At 35.0% G+C, this 20097-nt stretch overlaps 1 protein-coding gene across 1 annotated transcript; it reads left to right on the top strand.

The window, feature by feature from the left end:
• The first annotated feature begins 2296 nt into the window (after window positions 1-2296).
• On the top strand, window positions 2297-4714 carry LOC144700421 (alpha/beta-Hydrolases superfamily protein). The gene is made up of 7 exons (XM_078571841.1): window positions 2297-2475; window positions 3100-3161; window positions 3311-3446; window positions 3609-3681; window positions 4010-4075; window positions 4209-4420; window positions 4525-4714. Exons 1-7 carry the CDS (start codon window positions 2315-2317, stop codon window positions 4535-4537), a joined length of 723 nt encoding a protein of 240 aa, XP_078427967.1. The 5' UTR covers window positions 2297-2314; the 3' UTR covers window positions 4538-4714.
• The last annotated feature ends 15383 nt before the right edge of the window (window positions 4715-20097 follow it).

Here is a 20097-nt window from a genome sequence, read left to right as displayed (position 1 = left end):
ATCTTAAAACCACAATCTGTCATTTCAGCTAGTACTAATGTGTAACATATGTCATTGGAGAACGCCTTCCAAAATGTCTCAGCTACCATTAACATGGATTTAATTTGTCTTCTTCCTCGAGTCAATCTCCTCGTATGCTAAGAACGAACAATCACATATTTACCACTCGATCATCTTCCTCTACTTCTTACTATATCTGAGCTAAGACATGTCTGAATCCTACAATTTAGGATTTGTACCTCATAAAAAATAGCAATCAATCTATGACATGCAATTAAGGCATACGTGTTGATTTAGATATGGCATGCAAGCCGATCACACATCCCATGTCTCATTCTATATTTATTTTCATTTATATGATACACTCTTGATGCTTGCAATAATTTCTAATGATGTCTGCAATTATTACTGAATTATGGTGAAATTTTAAAGCGGTGATCAACTATATCTAAATAATTATTTTAAATATTCATATTCACATCTTTTTCAGGAAGGATATTTACACTCATGCGATGAGTATGATTGATCCCATGTCCAATAAGATGTACTCGTTAATAATGGATGATGAGCACTAGTTGTGAAAATAGTTCATTAAATTGATAATTATGAACCCTTGGATGATATTATACCTAACTATCAATCAACTTGGTTCACGTCACAGTTATATTAAAATTTATTAGAATATAGATATTAAAGACATATTGTGGATGGATGTCTGCCTTTTGACTATTGTCCAAATGAATTCTTAAGGGTTTCCAAAACATAGTAGATTAGATGCAACACGTATATAAAGATTATTATGTGGTCAATATAAAATCTTCAATCCTTAACAAGCGAGAAGGCAGGTGAAGAAAGAGCTTTGACGAGATACTATAAATATATGAGAAGTGCTTGTCTAATAAGTTCTCAATGTATTAGTATGAACAAGGTCTGACCAAACATGGTTTGATAGTTTACTATATTCCAAGCTATCTTAGGAGTGTCATATAAATGATATATTATAATTACACAAATGTAACAACAAAAATATTCCATGAAAAAGTAGATAAGCCCGGTGGCAGCTTGACACCTCATATGGTGGCAGAACGACCAATTGATTAGGTTAAATTGTTATATGATTCATTAACATGTTAGTTATATCAAATGTATCAACCAATACAATGTTATTGGACTATGAGAGTTAATAATAAACTGATAGTTGGGTCTAGAGGGTCGCACATATATTTTTATTAGACATCAAAAGATAAGGTTTTTTAATAAAAAAGAATATCAAGTGTGAGTAAGGGAAATTCTTCCATCTTCCTTCTTGGTGCAATCAATACCAGGACATCCTTCCTGGATCAGCTGCAGCGCTCAGGGAGTAGAAGAGGAGGGGATTCAGTGTGTCAACAACAGAAATTGAACATCTTGAGGCTGAAAATTTGAAGGACTAAAAGAGACCCAGCCAATGAATCATTTTATTGTATATTCTACTGTCACAAAGGTGATTTGATCATCATTTTTTATGTGTATGTTTTAACGGACCGTTACAATTCTGTTTCAATTTACAATGCATGAATCATTGTTGGATCAAAGATATCACATATTCCGACATACATCACAGGGAGAACACAAATATTCTAGGGTTTTGAATACAAGAACATTAACATGAATGTCAATATCTTTGAACCTCATCAAGGATGTTGATCACAATTTTTTATGGACGATTGTCAAGAAAGATTGTATAGTTTATGAGACCATTGCAACAGTAAGGTTTGGGATGAAAGGTTGACTCAAGGACAAGATGGACGGAACGTGACAGAAAGATGATCTGAACATTCATCCATTACAGTGTACAATTTCATTCCATTTCTATCTGACGGGCTGGATGACACTAACGACGTAATAAAACAAATACGGTTGAGAACATGAATAAATCAGTAGCACTAGATGACCGAGCGGAAGGTACAAAGACTTACATTCTGTAACTCATTCCGAGGTCAGGATGGATGACTAATGACAATTAAGAATGAAACAAATGACTGACTGCTGTCCTAAACTAATGCAATAAATAAAATGGAAGAAATGCAATGAAACTATTATATTCAAATAAGCACAATAACATTATTTAGTTTAGGATACCACGATGAGGGAAATTCTAAGTTGAGGCATACTCGATGACGTTGACGGTCATTGACCAAATAGTTGTCAACGAATTCGTCATCCACACGTCATCCGGGAATTCCCGCTCTTTTTTCAATTTCCTCTCTCCGAGAGATGTCTATTTAAAGCTACGTGTCAATGGAGATTTGAACATTTGATCAACGGAGAGGTCATGGCTTCTTCTTCTTCTCCTTCTCATCGTGGCTTGAAGCGTCGGAGAAGCGATAACGATGAAGGAGAAGGTGCGGTCGATCGAACTCAGGGAAATAAGTCGCCTGTAGTGGTTTTTGCTCATGGTGCTGGCGCTCCGTCGTCATCGGAGTGGATGATAAGGTAATCTTTCAACCAAATTCGGCAAGGGATTATGCGTTCTCTGATTAAGTGCTGTCTCTTTGCTTGGCCGCAAGTTTATCAGGTTATTCTTTTGCAATAATATGGCATCTCAATTGTCTGTGCAAATCTTTTGATTTGCAATGTAAAACTTCGTGTTGTTCGCTTATCATTTAGTTTATTCGTTCATTTTGTGGTTAACTCTCTATATTTCGCTTTCACTTTTCGTTTTTCGTCATCTTTGCTTTAATATTTTTTGCTTGCACGAATTCCCGATGAAAAATCTCAATCGACACTATTTCAAGGGTAAGAACATGGTCTCTTTAATCGTACTATCTCTTTGTTCGTCCCCCAAGTTTATCATATGTTTTGTGCCCGCATCTGAATGTTAGCATATTCTTTCTGTGGCAATAACAAGACATCTCGAGTTTCCGTGCCTATAATTTCATTTTCAACGGAAAACTTCGCGTTTTTCACTTATCTCTTGATCCACTTGTCCATTTTCCCAAATGGAGGAAAAGTTAAATCAATCAATTTTGGCTTTCACTTCTCGTTTCCCGTCCTCTATGCCTTTTTGATTTGGTTGCATGAAGTCTTGAATAACAATCTCTATCGGTATTATTGCAGGTGGAAGGAAATGTTACAAAGAAAACTTCATTCTGCAGAAGTCATCACATTTGACTATCCATGTAAGAAATGCATCACATTTGACCATGTTCTTTTTGTTGTACGAATATCGTTATATCACCAAGTTTTGATCGATTTCACTTAGCGATGATTTCAATATTCTTGAACCAACTGACTTGTTTATTTGCTAATGGAATGCACAATCTGGTAGACTTTTCTGGTGGGCAGCGAAGAGCTCCTCCTAAAGCAGAGAAGTTGGTCGAATTCCACTCGAGCATCGTTAAAGCGGCAGCTGATAGATATCCTGGGCATCCTTTAATTCTAGCCGGAAAGTCCATGGGCTCAAGGTTTGTCCAGAATCATTCTATATGGTTTCATTCAAACCCCAGACCAAATCACGCAGAGAAATTCTAGTTAAAGGAGTAACCGTCGACTAAAACTCCGCTTATGAAAATTCAGAGCGTGTTAAGAAAAGCGTTATTGCCGAACTTCTGGTGTCATTGGTTCAGGATAAGCTGCATGGTGGCCACTGCGCCGGATATTCATGTTGATGCGATTATTTGTTTGGGTTATCCCTTGAAGGTATTTTCTTAATATACTGGCCCTCTGTGTTTAAGCTTGGTTTAAATGGTCAGATTTCCACGTTTCTTCTTACCGGGGAATTTTAAGCTTTATGTGTGACATTTTACTCTCGTTGCATTGCTCCGAGATATCAAATGTCAAAGTTTTTTTTGTTGCTAAATTAAATATTTTTTCCAAGTAAAACTAAATTTCGGGATTCATGAGTTCCGCTTAATTTCATTTAATTTTCTAATTTTGTGTACGCCCAGCAGCTAATATTCCACGAGATTCATGGGGCTTTATTTCTATAATAACTACTGATGGATGATTCCTTCTATGTGGGGTTCAGGGTTCAAATGGTGCCACACGTGAGGACACTTTGTTGCAATTTAAAGCTCCGGCAATCTTCGTACAGGTATTAAATATAACTTTAGTCGTGTTTTATGCGTTGTGCTTCTAGATGAGATTAATTTTAATTAAATAGAGTTTTAAGAACCGAGGATAGGGTCATCCTTCTCACCAGCTGTGATTAAAACTTACTAATGAAGGGTAGCAAGGATGCTTTATGCCCAGTTGACAAGCTGAGGGCGGTTCTCAAGAAGATGAAGTGCAATAATGAACTCTACGTCATTGAGAATGGAGACCACTCCTTTAAGATCGGTAAAAAACACTTGAAGGCCAGTGGTCTGACCCAGGCTGAAGCAGAAGAGGGAGCCGTTGATGCAATTGCGAAGTTTATTTCAACCTGCAATCAAAGAAAGTAAAACTCAGTGATCTGACATATTAGGTGAAAAACAAATTCGCCTTGCTGTTTTGAAGAACTCTGTGTTATACTAATCCCTGTTATTTCTTTGTCTTATTTAGCTCTGCTCTTTGAAATGCGAGTCCATTTCATTGTTCATGTCAATGACCAGTATTTGATATCCACAATGATATATCTACCATGTATCCATATTAAACAGACAAGGGCATGCCGTTTGGTGCAATTTTTTTCACCACACATGCAAAAAGTCAGTGGCACCAAACCCCCTGAGTGAGGTGCGGTGCAAAGTTTTGCTCAAACTTTGTCATTAAACATTATTTGTATTCATTTTTAATTTAAAATTATAGATTATTTCTGCAAGAACTTATGTCTTTACTTCTGGAAGAATGTTTATTTGCATCACCCCTTCGCTCCCTCTCCTAAGCACCGCTCATAAACTCGTGCCTTTTTTTTTGGTGAAGAGGCGCGTAGCAATCCATCATTCCATTACACAAGAACGTGATAAAGAACTAATGACCCGTTTAGGTGCTTCAATTGAAATACCATAAATGGTATTTTATGTAGAAATAGTATTCTTTTATTTTGACAATACCCAATACCGAAGAAAAAGTTCTAAGATTACTAAGGTGCGGCTTTAGAAGCGTCAATTCAATCTTAAAAAAATAGGTTCTTTATTTCTTGTCTTTTCTTTTCTTTAGAACGTTTATTCGTTTCTTTAGAAATTTCTTTACAAAATAAAAAAGTTAAAAAATATTGTACAATCATCAGGTATCATGTGCACAATAATTTTAGATAAATCTTTATAAATATTTTAATTGACATCCACCTCAATGTAGATAATAAGGAATATTTTAACAAAATAAAAATTTTACAACTAAATATTTTATGACCATCAGTTATTACGCAGGCATCAATTATTTTATAATAACTCTAAAATTTGAAGTTAAATTTATAACTATGACATCCCCCACTATGTAGATAATCATTAATAATTTAATTCAAACTAAAGAATGAACTTATAAAGATTTTGCAACCATAAAAATATTCTCTAGACATATCATTTTATAATAACTTCATAGAATCTTAATTTGAACTTAGCTTTATAATTATTGACATCTACCACTAATGTAAATAATAATTAATTGTTTATACAAACTAGAAAATGTATTAATAACTATTTTATAACCAGAAGATGTTTCGTAGACATGAATCTCTAATGTATATTAATAGAAGATTATAAAGATTTGTTAATAGATGATTGAAATCGATATCTAATTATATATATTGGCTCAAAACATGTCTGCATCACGGATACCTCGTGTGACACTATCCAAGTGTCTAGTTATGGCTTTGATGATAACGATGTTGTAATTTGTTGTTGGCGCCTTTGATTGGGAACTGAGTTCGATGGCCATCATGAGGAGTTTCAATATTTCTACAAAGTCTTTAATCACTTCCCGCTCCTTGTCAACCATGGATGTTTTCTTTAGTACATTCAATTCCATTATGTCAAGAATATCCCTATTCTTGACGCCAATAACCAACATGGCATAAATGCGATTCCAGCTTGTCTGGTATGTCGAAGGGGATATTTTTCTAGTTCGACATGCCAAGCTGCTTGTGTAATACTGTGTTGCGCCTTCTCATTTTGTTGACCTACATATTGCAGTGACTATCTCCATGAGCTGAAGTATAGTTTCACCCCAAGTAAGATGAACCAAATTCATCAAATGTGTTATGTTGTCCCGTGTCATTACCCCAGTAATATTATTGTCATCAAGAATGACCAGCTCCAATGCCATCTCTATCACACATAGACTGCTCAACCTGGCTTGGACTACAAGATTGGATGTGTGCAATACAAAGCCGGTGACTTCTACCCTAAATTTAAGGTACAAACAATTTAATTCTTCTTCAATAATAGTCATCATTTTCTTGTTATTTGATGCATTCTTGGTGGTCACTACACACACCTCCATAACATTGCTTTATATTTACATAAAAATTAACAAATAAATTCATAATGTAGTCACAAAATACCTTTGACTTCAACTCAAACTCTTCCAAAATTTGAAGGATACTTGCATTGATTTTGTCCCCACTCACTCACATAATTTCTATGGTGTGTCTACCCAATGCAAAGTCACCCCTCAAGAAGCAATTTTCTTCTTAAATGCCCACGCAACGAGCGTTAGAGACACTCTGTCAACATTGATCAATCTTCTTTAAATGCTCTTCTACATGTCCTTATTTTTTGTCAATTTTTTGTCCTTATTTTAACTATAGTTGCAAACAAACTTTGGAACAGAATAAGTGAAAAAGGTGAAAAAATAAGAGTGAAAGAAGAAAAGAGAAGATGGAGGGAATAGCATAAGAGATTAGGCATGTAATTGAAATGCATATATTTGAATTTTATATGAAATTAAGAGAAAGGAAAAAAATGAGATAAAAATGATGAAATAAATCCACAGTTGTAAAAAAATAGGAAGATAAGAAGAATAAAAAAGTGAGGGAAAAATATTCCAAGAGGAAAAGAGAGGAGGGAGAGAATAAGGATGAGAAAATAAATACTTTTATTGTGATGATAAGTATGGCTGATCCTGATAATTGGAATTAGTGTGGAGGCACTAAGGATAGACAGTGGGTGATCTTTAGAGAAAATGTTCACTGAAGAGATCCATATAAATTCCTTAATGATAGTATACCTAAGCGCTAATGAGGTTGATGTTGGGTTCTCTGTCTTGATTCAATGGATGCGGAAGCAATAATTGATTAAAAAATGATCTATGAAATCATACAGAACATGTACCTTATGGGGAACTTGTTCCACCCTTGACCTGCTCACTTTGAGATTGTTCTGAAGCAGTTCACATGCCCGGCCTCTACAAGTATCCACGCGATCACTTTGCTCTTGGACCTCCACCTCTTCTTCTTCAACTCTCATTGAAAATCCTGATGATATTCTCACCATGAAGACACTCTCCTTAGTTGATGAAAGAAAGGAGCATAGTAGAGAAAAGGGGGCTTTCAATTCTGGCAAGCCTGGGTGCTTGAAAATGAGTGGCCCTTCCCTATTTATATTTTACTTAAGTTTTTTTCAAAAACCCATTAAGTGAAATATATTCACCAATGCCCCTATGATCTTATGCGTGTGACCCTCTGCGCCCATATATCATTCTAGTTAATAACTTTAGTGGCCCAATAACAACTATTGGCCAACCTTATAAATTAAATATATTAATACATAGATTAATTAACTAAGGATCGATTCAACCCGTGGGGTGCCAAGCTACACCTCGTGCTCTAGAAGATGCCCAGTAGTTTTTGAACTCTCCCATAAAACCTTTATATATGTATAATCCATCATCCACAAGACTCTTGAACGACTTAGGATATGGTTGATTATCAAACCCTAATTCATCATTCGATTAGTAGTGATGCGTTGCGGGGATTATTAGAGAATGCCTTCTCCAATATCCTCACTACCATGGTCAGGGATTTGCTGCATCATCTTCCTAGAGTCAATCTCCTCTTATGCCGAAGGCAGATGATCACGTCTTGACCACTCGATCTCCTCCATGAGTTTCTTACTACATCCGAGCTATGACTTGTTTGAATCCCATGTTTAGCGGGTCGTAAGTTGTAGTCAAAATGTAGTCGTCCATCCACAAGATGTCCTCAGTGTCTCAAGTCAATGGATAACATATACAATCGCGACATAAATCAACCTGATTGATTTTTAGGTATCGTACTATTCAGGGATTCTTTGGATCAATTCATTGAACTCTTTCTCTAAAGAGCACCCACTATCTGACCATGATGTCTCCACACTAATAGCCACAAGATCAGTTATAGTTATTGTATAAGTAGGATCAGTTAGTGTTATTCTGTCCGGAAAATTTGATGTCCATCTTAACTATCCACTGAATATGAATATTTAGAATACATGTTTAAAGACCAGTGATTACTGTATTATGATCTCATCATAATTCACTAGTTCATTGCATGTATTCATGGACTTCATTATAAACATCACACTGGAATAATAATAACATAACAATAAACTTAAATAAAACATGGTGGTGTGATTTGTCTTGACGGCCACATAATATCCATCAGTTGATTCATGTCACGGTTATGTAAGTGGTATGTGGATTTGAGACACTAAGGACATTAGGCGTATGGATGGCCATGTTTTGACTAGGACGTTGGAGCCTTTAACCCTAAGATTAAAAAATGTCTTAGCTCAAACATAGTAAGAAATACACAAAGGTGATTGAGTGATCAAGACCAGATAAAAATCATAGGCCAAGGTAGTAGGGATAATAGAGAAGGCATTCTCCAATGATATCCATCATGCATCAATATCAAATGAATCACAAATTGTGGGGTTTCTTGACTAACTACACCCTAAGAAGTTTGGGAGTCTCTTACGAAAGAATGATTATAAATAGATGGTAACCATTGAAGTGTTATTCACAAACAGTTTGCAAACATTGTCCATGTTAAAAATCATTGTAGGTGTTCAAAATAAAACAGTTTGCGAATGAACAAAATAAAACCTCCATAGTTAATTATGCTTCAATATGCAGAAGTAAGATTAAGGATTAGAAGGTAAGTATAATAGAGATCATGACGAAGAACTAGTTTGTCTTTTGACACAAAAATATCATAATTTTCTTATGATCATAGAGCAATTAAGGTTCGCATCAAGAGTGACCGAGTTTTGAATAAGTGAATTATAAATTTTTGTAATTATTTTTCTGGGATTGTATATATTTATAGGAATCAATTCTAATTAATAAAAATTGTAACTTAATTCAAATAATTATAGGATGGGGAAAATTGTTAATCTAAATGAATCTAATTTATTCAATATTTATAAAATAATTTATGGATTACTAATGAATTTTACCATGATAAATAATAATTAATTCTACTTGAATTACCTTATTCAGGGCTTTTGGAGCGTGTATGATGTTGAAACGAGCATGTATGATGTAGTTGAATTGAGCAAGGTGATTTTAGCATTTTGAATTGTAGTTGAGATGGGGGACGATACGTGTCAGTGAGTGGCAGCAATGTGAGTGATGCAGATTAACTATCACCTTGGGCAATTTAGATGGAAGCAATACATGCCGGTGAGCATCAAAGTTGGTAATGGCATGAGTGATCGTGAAAACCTTGACTATTCTCGACAATGATAATTTTGGAAAAAGGATGAAGATGTGAGAGTAGAAAAAGATGAATATTAAACTAACATCATCATCACTTGCCTAACAGGCCAATCCATGCTTTGTCTTCATGAGCCAGGAATAGGATATCTTTCCTCCAATCCTTCAATCTTGAGGCTTAAGAACCGACCCAAACAAGATACTGAATGACAAAATCACCTTGTTAATTGTAATTAGGAAGAAAATCTAAGGGTTTTTTTACAAAGATATTTAAAGTTCTAGGAAAATAAATGGATAGAGGATCTACATATGAATTTTGGTTCATTAAGTATCAAAATTTGAAGTCGGAGCAATTTGGGTTGTTCATTTTTATCTATCCTCATCAAGATCACTAGTGAGGCAAAAAATCCTCAAATTTACCAAATATCGTGTGTTGAAATCTATGTTTAAGTATGTCTTCAAAACATATACTGACACCTACTCTCAAATTGGGTAAAAAATTTCAATCACTTGCGTCCATTTATGTGTTAAAAACATCACACCAATCCAAAGGAATTTGATTGCCATTGTGCCTTTTTCCTTTCATCAATTCTCATGATGTCATGTGTTCCTGCATTAGTCAGCATTTATAGTGAAAAAATAATGCTTCTATCTCTGTTGGATGCACAATATTTTATGTTAAAAGTTAATAATAATAAATTGTGTTAACAATACATCATTCACTATGGCAATTGATTGGCTGATAGCAAATGATTGGCCATTAGCAATTTTCTACTACAATCCAAACGAATTCAATTGCGACATGAAACGGAGGGGATTAAGTTTAATAAATTTCATTTCAATATTTTAGTATTAGCTTTAATTTGTATTTTTATCTTTTTGAATGTTTAAATTATTAACTAAAACTAAATGAATAAAGACAAACTAGTGAAATTAAATTCAAAATAATTCCTAGATGATTAGAAAATAAAATTTCCTAATTAACCTGATTCATTCAATTTTAATATAATAATTTTAAGAATTTTAATATTTAACTCTAATGTAGGTACCTTAGCCAAGGCCTAGGGAGGGATAGGTCACGGTTGACGCCAATGGATGTGAGTAGAGTGGAATTGGTGAAAGAGATACTCCGCTGGTTGTGATGGAGATGAAGGCAGATACGCATAGATAAGTGGCAGAGTAGGATCAAGCAATGATTATTTTACCATAGTCGAAGTGACGGAGATGGAGGAGGATATGCGCCAAAGAGTGGTGCAGTTGGAGGTGGCATGCATGATTGTGGAAATCTAGACTATTGATGATGATAACCTAGGAAAAAGGAAGAAGATGTGAGTTGGCAAAAGACAAAGATCACAATAATCTCATCGTCATGAGCCAAACAGGTTGACTGATGGTTTTTCTTCAGGTTTCTTGATTGGAATGTCACTCCTTCAATCATTTTCTCTCGAAATATAGACCATACCTGTACAAGATTTTGAATATCAAGTCACTCCGCCAATCGTAATTAAGAAAAAAATCCAAGGGCCTTTTTCACAAGGATTGGGGTTTCTATTTATAGACCCATGATGATGGAGAGATAGAGGAGGAAAATATGGAACTATCATCACAATTTCAACCTGAAAACCCTCCTCGATCATTAGATATTATTGTTTGAATATGGAGCAATCTGAGCCATTCAATTTTGTATGTCCTCAAATTTTCTCTCTGCTCTGACATGTATGGTGGATTGCCAGTGTAACGTGCTTCTAGAAGCAGAATAGGTAAATAAATTAATTAAAATTATTTGAACAAATTAAAATTTATATTTTCTGAATTATAATTTTTTACGAGTTTAACTTTGGAAAATTCCATAAAAATACTTGAAAATCCAGAGAAATCAGAATATCATTTTATAAATATGGTAAAACTGGTAGAATATTTTTAAAAAATCAAAATAAATATTTATGACTTTAGAATAATTTATTCATCAAATTAATGTCATAAATTTATATTAAAATATATTAAAATCAAGAAATATTAGAAATTCATTCTTAAAGTTAAATAAATCATTTAACCATTAATAATATGCATTTATTATCATTTCAAAGAAAATAACCATATAAAGTGCATGAAGTCATAACTAAAAGTAGCTTGGTATTTATGATAATCAATTAACGATGTCCAATCCACAGATGTGACCAATGATTGGTCTTCCAATCATTATGAAAAAGGAAATTTTGACGGTCAAGAAAGTATGTACACATGGTTGTTCTTGGTTGGCTAAAAGAGGAGCATCAAGGATGATGAAGTCCAATTTTGATAATAATACTTGACAGTGGATTTTTACTCACTTACAATGTCACATCACCATTTGAACACAAAATTTGGTGGAATATTTAAAAAATCTGAGGATTTTCTGACATGCAGGCAATCAGATAAGTGAATTAAATGAGAAGAGAGAAAAATTTAGCGGCCTAGAAAGGTTCAAATCCAAAACAAAGTATCTAAAAATCTAGGAGGATTTTTTGGATGAAATTTTTAGGGAAGCTTTGGCTCACTCTGTCTTCTCTATCCCTATATACCATCTAATTTTTAATAGACCTTCATAGCCATGCAAAATCATATTGGAGTTGCTCCCACATTTTAGGCCTAGTGAAATAAAGAAATTTTGAGATCCATCAAGATTTTTTTGAAAAATATAAGGATCTAGAATAAGTATTCTTGCTTTTGCATCACAGGTTATTCTCAACACTATACCATCTACATCCTCCCAGCCACATCCATCTTTCTACATCTTCCCATTCATATATATGTGTGTGTGTGTGTGTGTGATTCAAACACACCATTCATCCACATATCATTTAATCATAGCCATTATTCATGCCCTATTACTTCCATGATTACAAACATCTATATTCACTAATAGTTAGAAATGTATCCTCATCATCCTTATCATCTAATCATAATTATTATTTTATGAATTAGCTCTTCTCATTGCCTAATTAATATTTAAAATGATATCAAATTGTGTATAAAAATCCTTGTTCATCAATTGCTAGGCATATTCTTTTGCCCCAAATTTGAGTCCATCAAGCTGATGATGGAGATGATTAAAGCCATGGAGCGAGTACTTGGAGACTAGAGTCAACAACCACATGACATATTATAGAAGTTTGTTTCATGATCCGGATGAATGTTTCATTGGTTAAGTAGATTTTGGAGGTGGACCTTAGGTGGACACTTAGGGGAAAAGGACCTTGGAACTGCATTATCTAAATGAAGGGTCAATTCAATTGGGTAGTCTTGTTTATTCTCCAAGAGTGAGCAAGGTAACCAATGAAATATGTACAAGGTAACCAAGACGAATATATGTGTACAAGGTAACCAATGAAAGACAAGTTCCAAGAGTGAGTCAATTCACACTCCTTTGTATCTTCTAGAGCACAAGGAAACGCTTGGCACCCCACGTGCTAGAGACGCAATCTATCGATTGGGTTAAATTGATTGTTCATTAATTAATATATATTATGACATAGTTAATTAATTTCGAAGGCCAATTAGGGTTATTAGGCTAGTGGAGTTTTTAACTGGACTGATACATCGGCCTAGAGGGTCACACTCAAACTATATTTTGGACGTCAATATATTTGCTTAAAGTTTGGGGGGCGTATTAAAAATACCTACTTGGTATAGAAAGGGGAATGCCCTAAAAGAAATTCACTCATGCCATAATTGTTTAGGGATGTTCCCCTTCTTCTCCCTTCTTCACATTTATCCTTTCCATTCCTGATGTAATCCGGACAACATAACAATGATGGTGGACAGTGAATGGGGTTTGTCAAGGCGTAGGATGAGATTCGATATCCTTGGGATTGTATGGATATGTCTAGAGACTACACACTTGAGTAGCTCAACACATCTCGCTTGACGATCCAATAAATCAGAGATGTAATCCCTTCCCAAGTGATTTGATAAATTATTTTGTAGATTTCCTTTTGATTCCATTCCAAGTCTTATGTTTTAGGAACCTCTTTGTTTCATCTAGAGAAAGGCCATAGAACCAAAAAAAAAGTTCCGGAATAAAAGTTAGCCATGAAATTTAGTAAGAATCTAGTTCATCATGGCAAAACCAAACACATTAATACCATGTACCATCTTATTCATTGTTTGAAGGAGAAAAATGTTGCATTTGGTTATGTCAGAATTGAAGACAGTATGGCTGATGCGTTCACAAAAGTCTTGAGAAAAGTCTGTTTTTTAACAATTGAGGAAACGTTGGGACTCATGATGATTGAGTTAGCACATCGATTTTTGTGATGTGATTGATTATTAGAGCTAATGCCTACTTACTAGACCTTAGAAGCATTTAAATGAGAGGCTTCTAGTCCCTATTAAACGAAAATTTAATATATCATTTCTGATTTTCCTTTTGTGAACCATATTTATTTATAGCTGGTTTGAGGGTTTGGGTGAAGTTGAACCCATGGGTGCTTTTTTTTTTATTCATTTTGTGCCTCTTGCCCTATTTTTCCTCATTCTCTATAATTGAAACTCTGTGTGCGGTGACTCTAATTAGGTGCTAAAAGGTAGTAGCAATAGAGAAAGTAGCAGAACCATTGTAGGTGCATAAGTTAGGGTCGAAGCCAACATGGGCATCATCAATAAATAAGGGAGACAAATAAAGTAATAAATCAAGCTAAAATTACTTCTGGCCATGGCCATGGTAACAAGGTCATGGTGGATGAGGAAGCATGTGACTCCTTGGTCACTTTTTTGGGCATGGAGGTATTGATGAATTCAATGAGAACAAAGAATACACATTGGTCTCTTGATGCTAAATCGGCTCGCACTCTAGAATATTATCAATGTTTTAGTCACACTTACATTCCTCGTGATCCTCAAATGAACTGTTAGGAATTTTGGGCTACCCCTTGATCAGAAAAATCCATATCAAGATACAGGTCACAACCCAAAGATTATAACCCTCATCATATTTTAGTGCCTCATCTCATAGGTATCAAGATAACGGGCTACACATCATATCCCCACGGATCCAAATGTCATCATAGATACAAAGTCTATAATTTCCATGATAAACTCTTAATTGGTGATGGATCAGGTTTTTTAATACATCATCCCAATCTCTTAAACTTGAAAATATTTTCTACACAGAAAAACTACATGAAATCACTTATTTCTTTTGTCTATTCACTACTGAGAAGGACATTTCAATTTAATTTCATCCACAATATATTATTTCATTAAGTATTGATCTACCAGGAATGCACTCATCATGGGAAAGGTACATGCATGGGTCTACCAATTAAGCTCAATTTCACTGACCCCTAATCTTTTAGAAAGTCAATGCCCAAACATGTTCCATCGATAGCTTAGACACCTTATTTTTTTTAACTGAAATTTATCAAATTATTTTGGTTGTCTTCAAAATTTTTAACCAAACATTAGAAATGATCTCCTTGTTGGATGGCTAAAGATGTTAAACTGACATTTCAGTTTTTTTCTAATATATCTACAAAACATCTTTAAATTATTTGCTCAGATTTATGTAGCACATTTCTATTAAATCACATTTATATTTTTTAATTATATTTTTATTGAAAAACATAATAGTTACACTTGGCACTATCCAAAATAAGTGTTATTTCAATTTTTATTCCAATTCCAACATCTTGTGGAATTAAAATTTCATTCAAATATCATCTCTTTCCAGTCAGACTGGATGCGGAATTTTAGGCACTATAAAAGTATTCACACGTTGTGCCATTCAACAATGATTGTCTTCCTAATAGGCATAAAAGAATTCGAAGATAAGAAACATCATTTTAGCATTGAAACTACCTATGCACTCAATCATTCATCATTACCACAAAAATACTAGGATGAAGCAGCCGACACTTCCTCATATCTCATTAATTTCCTCATTTACCCTACTTTATCTTAAAATCTCATTGGAATGATGCACCATATTTCCAGTTTTTAAACACTTTGTGTATTTACTTCCCTAAACTATGATCTTATGTGCCTAACAAAATCTCGATTTTTTATGAACAATGTTGTTTGTTGGATATAGTCACCATCATTTTGGATATTAATGTTTATAAATTATTTATAGTGAATTATTGTTTCATGTAAAATATTTTATGATGAAAATTAATTTACCTTCATTAACATGGTGATGAATGAAAAATCTCCCTCAAGCCAGACATAACTCTTAGACCCTACCCCACTTCATCAACTTTCTATCTTTGTTGTTTCCTTACCTTTGCCATCACCTACTTCTCCCTTATTATTCCCATGACATTCCACACTCTCTTCAAATCAAAAATCTCAGGCCCACTCTTGCCATATCTCAATTATCATCCATCCTCCACTATCATCTACCTTCACACCATCACATATGCATCTAATTTCCTCTACCTCTACCTCCACCTCCACCCATCTCAATATTACTCTTGCTCTATATTCTCCCCTTCTACCTGTCACCCTCACCATTCTATTTAACTCTTTTACAGCCTCAGAAAACATGTAACCACAAAACATCCCCCCTTTGATTGTTTCTCTGCCTATTGTGGCTCTTTGAGATAGAATCTTTTGTTGATGCCACTCAACATTCTCAGTAGCTATATGCTATGACTGGGGAATACCAAGCTCTACATATTACCCACATCTGGTTTCTTGTGACCTCACCATCGTGTCCTCGGATATTAGGGAGTCTTGGATATAAAGATTAAATATGAAGGTTCTATCTAAATGTACAAAACTTTTTTTTTCACCCAAGGTTATAGAGAAACAGCTGGTATCAACTATACACATGCATTCAACCACGTCATGAAAGTAACCTCTATTTTTAGTCTTCATATGTTTTTTTCATCATTAGACAATGAAAAATTAGATGCCTAGAAAAATTTAACTTATGGCGATATTCGAGAAACAGTTTACATACCTCAATTGGGGGGCCTTTCACCATCCTTGCCTTCCTTCTCATGTCTATCTTTTGAGCAAATCCCTCTATGGTTTTAAACAGGCCTCCATGCATTGTTTACTAAATTCTTGAGCTATGTCTCTCATCTTGGTTTTTCTTTCTCTTACATTGTGGATTCTCTATTCCCTTAAATTACTTCTACTTTATTGTGTTTACTTGTATGCATGTGGATGATGTCCTTGTGGTTGGCTTTCGTCCCCATGTCACTAACTTGATAATTCATTTTATTTATCATGCTTGTGGGATCCATGACTTTGGCCCTACACATCATTTCTTACGCATTGAAATTATTCCTACTAGTAAAAGTTTAATTATGTCTCAATATGAAGACATTAAACAAGTGCATATGCGAGATTGTTATCCCACTAGTGCCCCTATGTGTGTGCCCCCTTCTCCTAGAGTGAATGATTCATATAATGTCACTCAGTATCATCTAATGGTTGGCACCCTCCATTAAATAGATCTCTTATCCTGATATATATTTTTTTGAATTAGGCTTTTCGATTTATACACAAACCATGAACTACTCACCGGAAGGCATTAAAACACTTCATTATCTCCTAGGCTAATTATAGCCACATGTTTCACAACTGTAACTCCTTTCTTTGATAATTACATAATGGAGATTGGGAAGGTGACCCGGATAATCATTCATCTAAAACTGGATATCTCACCTTTCGGGGATAAAATTTGATCTCATTGAGTTCCAAGAAGAAATCCACTGTGGGCCCATCCAACACAAAGGCAAAGTATAAGTGTGACTCTTATGCTATTGTTGAACTAAAATGGATTTAATATCTCATGCACTAACTTCTTCTAGTCTATGAAACCCTCATTCTCTGGTAAAAGTTATGGATCAACATAGCTTTCCAAGAATCTTCTCTTCCACAACTGTATCATAAATGCCGAAATCAGCTTTGACTTTGGTTGTGAGCTGCAAATAAACTACAAGTCATGTTCACATCCATAAAAAGTCAAAGCAAAGACATTCTGACCAAAGCCTTGCCTAAGCAATATTTTTTTGGATTGGGTCCTACCTCAATCTTATTAGTACCCTGAGCTTGTTGCAATGTGTTTAGTAACCAAGCAATTAAAGTCACAAGACATCAACTATTAACGCCAAAGGCTGAATATCCAAACCCACTAGTCAGTACCTCTTTGCATAGCGATAGCTATTTATTAAAACTTTTATAAAATAAATAATTTACCTTTGATTATCAATATGAAATATATGTTCATGTTCATCTATTGAATATAGTTTTCATTTCAAATCAAAATGCGGTAGATTCATGGCGCTCTCTAAAGCATCGTGAGAAATTGTGGATTGATAGGCAATCATAATTATGATTATAAGGACTAATTCAAAACAGATCGGGCATACTTAATATTAATTAAGAAAAAACATGTTTATATCAAAAGTTAAAATATTATTGTTAATCGTGATTTTTAATGATTATCATAAAAAAACTTTAACAAGTCAGGGAAAATATTTTTATTACCATAACCAAAATCGATTTAAAAACTTGTCAAAATGAAAAATGTTAGTACTATGAAGCATTAAGGCAGTCCAATAGAAAAATATTTTCTCAAGTTGGCATGATTTAAATTTGGTTTCTGGTCCAAGACAGTAGTTATTGGTCAAGAAAAAATTTGTTTAAAAATTAAATAATAGTAAAAGAAGTATTGAATGATAGTAAATCTTTGAATCACCCGGATCAAGAGACTCTAAAAAATATGGTGTTCGATGTCCCATAGAGGGCAGTCTGACTATTTTGAAAAAAAAGCTATGCTGATGCTTTAGGTTGTCTACTAGCAATACTAGTGAATCTGCTTCTAGAACTCTTTAGGGAGGATGAGTAAGGACATCAATTGTTTTCTCTTCTGCCTTCAGCCTCATCACTCCTTTCTTTTGTCCATATAAGCCAACCATTAGGGCACCAAATTTGTTAGTTGATTGATTGATAGCTTGGTATCTTACGTGCATATTTCCCATGAAAAGTCAAAAAAAGACCAAACTAGGCATGAAAATGAGCACATCAAATGTACTCATATGTATTTTTGATGTATTTAAGTGAGTGTGATAATTATGGTGAGGATGGTAATGATGGTGATGGTGATGAAGGGGATGATGGCTCCATCAATTTTAGAATGGAGTAAATGTGACGACGATGGTCATGGGTTGGGCAGATGGCCAATAGAGTGACCAAGTGATAGGTGATGGCAGCACTTATTGTTGGAAGATACTATGTATGATGCAAGGTAACAACGACAAGCAGATATGGGGCTATGCACTCAATACAAGTGAGTGGCATGTGTGAATAGATTTGGTGACACGCTCACTACATTTGAGCAGTATGCTGGACAAACACAAGATTGTTACATTCAAGAAAATTTTGTGTGGTTGTCTTGGCAGAGGGGAGAGGATGGTTAATCAAAATCAACTCCCACATAAGAGATGAATAAAGCTTCCCAAGTCAAAATTCACCCATTTTCTACATCAAGGGATGGGCCTTTATGCCTTTTATCATGGCACTTTTCGTTAGATGTTACCCTAAAAGTACCCCACTAGGAAAACTCGACTTCAACAACTTGTGGAATAACATGAGGCATTAGGTTAGAGAACCAATGGTAAGTGGACGATAGTGGGAGGCAAAGCATGTGGTGTGTGCATGGGCATGTGTGCGGTGATCATATGATAGGTTTGTTGGGTTCTAGAGGCCTAGATTTGGATGAACAAATCAAAATGATGCGCAATGGAAGACATTTGCGAATCAAACGACATCATTAAAACCATGAAACGATGTACCTTTGCACAAATCGCATCCCTGATTTCTTGGATCCTGGAGTGAGACAAGTCGAGTGGTTCAAGTATCAAATCTCCTTCTCGTTGATGAGCCCCGTTCTACCTCCACCATTGTCATTACGCCGTTTCGATCGCATCGGGCATGGAGAGGGCTGTTGGGAGACGGGAGAAGAAGGGGAAGGCCCCTGAACAATTCTGGCCTGGGTGAATTTCATTCAGGGCCTTCCCCTATTTATACTATATGGGTATTTTTCATAAAAACCCCCAAAACTTAAGTATATTTTTCGACGTCCAAAAGACCATTTGCGTGTGACCCTCTAGGCCCATGTATCAATCTAGTTAACGACTCTAGCGGCCCAATAACCTTTATTGGCCTTCCAATTAATTAACTATATCATCATATAGATTAATTAATGTCGGATCGATTTAACCCAATCGATAGGTCGAGTCTCCAACATGTGCAGTGCCAAGCTACACCTCGTGTTCTAGAAGATACAAAGAAGTGTGTATCAACTCACTCATGGAACCTGTTCATCATCAGTTACCATGTATGTATAATCCCTCATCCACTTGACGCTCCTTGGATGACTTAGGGTATGGTTAATTGTCAAACCCTAATCGGTCATCCGAGTTAGTACTGATGCCTTTGGAAATCATCAGAGAACTCTTCTCCGGTATTTCACTGCCTTGGCCAAGGACTGTCACCTCTTATACT

The sequence above is a fragment of the Wolffia australiana genome, chromosome 3 (assembly GCF_029677425.1).
Source record: "Wolffia australiana isolate 7733 chromosome 3, ASM2967742v1".
Lineage (NCBI taxonomy): Eukaryota > Viridiplantae > Streptophyta > Magnoliopsida > Alismatales > Araceae > Wolffia > Wolffia australiana.
Note: the sequence above shows the minus strand (reverse complement) of the source record. Positions and strands in the feature narration are given on the sequence as shown.

Coding starts and splice junctions, on each gene's coding strand:
- LOC144700421 (XM_078571841.1), top strand. CDS start 2,315: ATGGCTTCTTCTTCTTCTCCTTCTCATCGTGGCTTGAAGCGTCGGAGA. Junction 2,476..3,099: donor TCATCGGAGTGGATGATAAG/GTAATCTTTCAA, acceptor GTATTATTGCAG/GTGGAAGGAAATGTTACAAA. Junction 3,162..3,310: donor CATCACATTTGACTATCCAT/GTAAGAAATGCA, acceptor ACAATCTGGTAG/ACTTTTCTGGTGGGCAGCGA.